The sequence below is a fragment of the Colobus angolensis genome, unplaced genomic scaffold (genome assembly GCF_000951035.1).
Source record: "Colobus angolensis palliatus isolate OR3802 unplaced genomic scaffold, Cang.pa_1.0 Scaffold473, whole genome shotgun sequence".
Taxonomy (NCBI): Eukaryota; Metazoa; Chordata; class Mammalia; order Primates; family Cercopithecidae; genus Colobus; species Colobus angolensis.
The window spans coordinates 248,547-253,700 of NW_012118188.1; the positions used below are offsets into that span (position 1 = coordinate 248,547).

General features: G+C 46.5%; 1 protein-coding gene across 1 annotated transcript; it reads left to right on the forward strand.

Moving 5' to 3' along the window:
• Positions 1-18: 18 nt before the first annotated feature.
• On the forward strand, positions 19-4,555 carry RASL11B (RAS-like, family 11, member B). Its single transcript, XM_011958749.1, has 4 exons — positions 19-383; positions 1,000-1,056; positions 2,205-2,281; positions 3,065-4,555. The coding sequence occupies exons 1-4, from the start codon at positions 242-244 to the stop codon at positions 3,533-3,535; spliced, it is 747 nt and encodes a 248-aa protein (XP_011814139.1). The 5' UTR covers positions 19-241; the 3' UTR covers positions 3,536-4,555.
• The last annotated feature ends 599 nt before the right edge of the window (positions 4,556-5,154 follow it).

The window sequence follows — 5,154 nt, forward strand, 5'->3', positions numbered from 1 at the left end:
CAGCTTGCGCGCCGCCCGAGTGCAGTCTCAGCCCGGAGCCTGAGCCCTGCTGAGCCTTGGCGGCCGCCCCAGCCCCGCCCGTACCTGCACTTATTTATCGTTGTTGTTATTATATACATATATATATATATTTTTTTTTACCGCGGAGTCCCGCATTCGGGTCCTCCCGCCGGCTCCCGTGCAGCGCTAGCCTTCTCCAGTTCCTCAGTCCCCTCCCGCGCGGTGCGCCGCAGCCGAGGCGATGCGCCTCATTCAGAACATGTGCACCATAGCCGAGTACCCAGCGCAGGGCAGCGCAGCCGCCTCCGACTGCTGCGTGGGCGCCGCCGGCCGCCGCCTGGTCAAGATCGCAGTGGTGGGCGCCAGCGGCGTGGGCAAGACCGGTGAGTCCTCGCGCTTAACCCCGGGGCTGGTCGTGGGCGACCCCTGACGGGAGCTGAGGCTGAGCGAGGCGTTGGGAGCGGTGGGAGCTGCAGTCCGACCGCTCGCCGTCCCCTGCAGGGAGCCGCTGCCCCTTGAGAGTGGGCTTAGCCGTTGTCGACGCCACCCGCCTGCTTCCACAGAGGAGGGAAACAGGGATCAAGAATGGCCAGGCGGCTTTTTGGGGACCACCGGCACCGCCGCCATCAGAACTTTGGGGTGTTTTAGTCTCTGGCAATGCCTGGCACAGAAAGGGGAGTTAGTGAAGCTAGCACCCCTGGGAGGTCTTGAAAGTTAGGAAGACGTGGGTCTACTGGAAGGCTTAGGTGTGGCTCAGCCGGGCTCAGAGAAGGGGGTGGGCCCAGTGAGCCTTCCAGCTGCACAGAGCCATAATTCACGATGCCTTCTACTCTCCTTCTTTTTGTCTGGAAGAGGGGTCAAGGAGCTACAGGGTAGGAATTTCACTTGGTGGCCATCTATGGCTTTCTTTGGGAGAGCTGTTTTCCAGGCTGGGGGTGGGGTGGAGAACAATCTAACTTCCAAGGTTAACACTTTGACTTTCTTTTTTGTGACCTGCAGCACTGGTGGTCCGGTTCCTCACCAAGCGATTCATCGGTGACTATGAAAGAAATGCAGGTGAGACAATGCATTTGAGAAAAATTCTGTCCCATTGCAGGAGGACTGTGGTTCCCATTTTCCAGCACTTCCCAGGCAGGTTCTTTCAGTGACAGTCCAAGCCTGAGGATCCTGCCACTTAAAACTTTCCCCAGCCCTCCATGCCCCCCCCCCCAATAAATACCATCTGGTCTCATTCCATTCCAAGCCCATTCATCATTTTATCAAGTGCCTGAAAGTATTCCCCTTGGTATGTTTTAACTATAGTGACCCCAGTTGGAAGCACCCTTTGTAGTCAAGAACCTCTCCCTTCAAAACACTCCGGCAAAAGTCGTAAAAAAAAAAAAAAAAAAAAGATGGTCAGCTCCTTCCCCCACCCCTCTCCTTCTCTGCTGGCTGCCTTTCAGAGGTGACCTTTTAAAGCAAAGGCCAAAGGAGAGCAGTTGTAAACCTAAAGTTCTTCCTTCTTAACAAAGACAAACAACTGGATGGTAGAATTTTAGGAGGAGAATTCCTGAATAAATGAGAGGACACATTTTTCAATCCCTATGATTAAGAATAGCCACTGGGGAGGCTTAAGAGCTTTCTACCTATGCTCTGTTAGCAAATTGCTTAAATCTGTAGACCATATGAGTACATATAGGGGATTATTTGAAACGAGCTGTATAAGCTATCCCAAGATAAGACGTGGCAGCCTTCTGCTTTGATGTAGAGTTGATTATCATTATGTCACATTTTTATTCCAACTGATAACATTGGCTGTGTGTTTACTAACAGTATTTGTCTAGCAAGCCATTCTATCTAACGGCCAAAATACAAAGTTACAGTCAAAGAATGATCAAGTACTCAAGAAAACAGAAACCTCACATAGGCTGACCAAGATAATTTGCATCAAGGGAGTATTCTAAAACTGGAAACTTTGTTTAAAATTAGATAAATACGTTTTCAAAAACTTGCAAACTTTGCCCTGGTTTTAATAAATCTAACATAAGGTTAAAATTGCTGGTTTTTATTTTTTTAAAATCTGAAGTAAGCCCACTAAATAGAAATAAACTATAGCTTTTTTGTGTGCATTTGTGCATTGTGCATTTTTTTTTCTAGCTTAAAACTCAATGTTTTAAAAGTTGTACAAGAAGGAAGAACATAATCTTTTTTATTTGCCTTCATAGGTAATCTGTATACTAGACAAGTTCAGATAGAAGGTGAAACCCTGGCTATTCAGGTTCAAGACACTCCAGGTATTCAGGTGAGAAGCTCTGAGACTCTGGGTGAAAGGGGAGCCTACTTGGCTGTGGAATCATTCACTTCTTCTCAAGTCCCTCACACTGCAGGAGCAGAGAAATTTGCAGAGTCACATGTAGACTTACATATTGTCTGACAGCTCAATTGTATCTGGCTGTTGGTCAATCTTAGCATGGTTTAGTTTGGGAGATTTGGCTAAGGGGCAGAAATCTTCCTTTAGAAGGATTCAACACAGCCGGAAAGCCCAAACCAAATGCAGTAGAAATTGGTGTTTTCCTTGCTATGGTTAAAAAGTCCAGTTTTAATATATGTGTCTTTGGCATGAAAAACCAAGCTTCTGGGTACAGTCTGCAAATACTTGGAATCTCTTTTGTACTGTGGAAAGTTGCTCTATAGACAAAAGCGCCATGCTAGGGTTTTTTTCCCCCGCCTCCTGAACTGGGCAGTTATCCAGGTTTAAATGCTTCCAGCTCCTATCTTTACTTCGCCAGACTTACTGTCTAGCCAGTTAATTTCCCATTTTGTGCAACTACAAAGTCTCTCTGCATGGAGTTCTCTGCAGGTCAATTTTCCACTGGAGTGTGGTGAGCTGCACTGTTATTTATTCCAACTCTGTGCAGCTGGATCAACATATTGTCAAGAAAGCTGAAGTGTGTGGGATATAACTTGTTTATGGCCCGCAACCTGGCATTACTATGAAGGGCTCTTTTGAATTTGAAATCTACCCAAGCCCAGGCTCTTTGCACCACTGACCAGCATTCACCTTGCCGTCACCCCACTCTTTCAGGTCCATGAGAACAGCCTGAGCTGCAGTGAACAGCTGAATAGGTGCATTCGCTGGGCAGATGCTGTGGTGATAGTTTTCTCCATCACTGACTACAAGAGCTATGAACTCATCAGCCAGCTTCACCAGCACGTGCAGCAGCTACACCTGGGCACCCGGCTGCCTGTGGTAGTCGTGGCCAACAAAGCTGACCTGTTGCACATCAAACAGGTTGACCCTCAGCTTGGACTGCAGCTGGCCAGCATGCTAGGCTGCTCATTCTATGAAGTGTCTGTCAGTGAAAATTATAATGATGTCTACAGTGCCTTCCATGTTCTCTGTAAAGAGGTCAGTCACAAACAGCAGCCTAGCAGCACACCTGAGAAGCGAAGAACCTCCCTCATTCCCAGGCCCAAGTCACCCAACATGCAGGACCTGAAGAGGAGGTTTAAGCAAGCTCTCTCTGCCAAAGTGAGGACTGTCACCTCTGTCTGAAGCAGGAGGAGCACTCAAGGGGCTTTGGTCTTCCCAGGAAGAGGGCCTGAGTGCAGCAGTGTTGAAGACTGGCAGTGGTTCCTGGTTCCAGAAAGGGCTGGAGCAGAAGGGCCAAGAGGGCCTATGGAACTGCTACAGAAAAGGAAGTGTTGTTCTGAGCAGGGGGACAGGATTGATGAGGCTTGAAAGAGCCCACTGAGCCACTCTCTGAATATGTGAAATATACTCTGTGTCTTTTGCTGTAGAGTGGGGAGGGGACATAATCGTTTTGGTTTCTGCATTTAGCTACCTTGTAAATGGTGGTCCGTTGCAGTTCCACGAAATGTATTGGTGTGATTTACAGTGGGAATGACAGAACAGATTAAGCATTGATAGGCTTTCTTTTTTTCCCCCGTTTTCTTTTTCCTTCTTTCTTTCATCTTTTTTTTTTCCCCCAAGAGGAAGAATTGCTTTTCTCTTATCAGTATGATTTGTAACTCTGGAACACAATTCTTACAGAATGCCTTTCTAACCTGAAGGATACCCAGATTTCTTTCTTTATGAACAAGATGGAAAATCCCCTACCCCTGAAAAATGGATTGAGTTTATGGGCCAGAATATTCTGTATAGCAGACATCGGTAAGCTCGCTTAGTTTGCAGGAAGGCGCTGGTTCCCCCTCACAGGATGTGCATGCTCAGTGGGGTGTGTGTTGAGGAGTAGTGAACTTCACACTCTTCAGCCCCAGACTTTGCCTGTATAGTTTTTTGTTTTTGTTTTTAACTGTTCCATCAGGAAAAAAAAGTGTCAGTTGATTTTGGTGTGACTTGTGTAAATGGTTCATGGCAATGGCATTGGAGTACTTCCGAGGCCTGGCTGAGTCGTGCCTAAGGGTGGCTGAAATACAAAAACACTTTTTACAGCAAGTGAACAGGGGCTACCTGCCAAATCCCCTCTACAGATGCACTTTAAAAAGCCACTCATGCTTTGGCTTAAACTGTAATTAATTTATTTTATGTACAATAAATCTCATTTGAAAAAGAGCAGAAGTCTAACTTGGTCTCTATTGAAACGTTAACTTTCTGCCCTTTAGACAAAGTATGACCTGGTATCCTGTGATTATTGGGCACAGTGAATCTGGCATTGTGCCTTTCAGGGGTTATCTCTCAAGGATTAAAGCAATCCAAGGAGGTACATGCTAGTATTATCCCTATAACACAGATGAGGAAACAGGCTTATAGAACAAGATCAGTAACATGTCAAAGGCCACAGCCTGTAGCATTGTAAATTGTAATTTGCTGCTTTATATTCAAGACTAGCTTATCTCCTATTCACTAACTTCATGTCTTAGGTATACCTAAGGCAGATGTTTGGCTCCACATATTCAGCACAGCCTCAAGGGTATTCTTTCTTGGACACTAAGATGACTGCTTCTTTCCACATGCTTTGTTTGGCAGACCTCTTCTTTGGGTATGCTGCTTTCAGGAGAGTCACTTTATTCTCACTGTAGAAGCTTGCAGTCATTGATCTGGGGCTGTGAAATCAGGAGCCAGTCCCATGGACCTTTGCCACACCTGTCTCACTAAAGCTGCCAGCTCTCTCATCTGTGCCACCTGGGCCTAGAAGATCTTTCCTGCAAGCT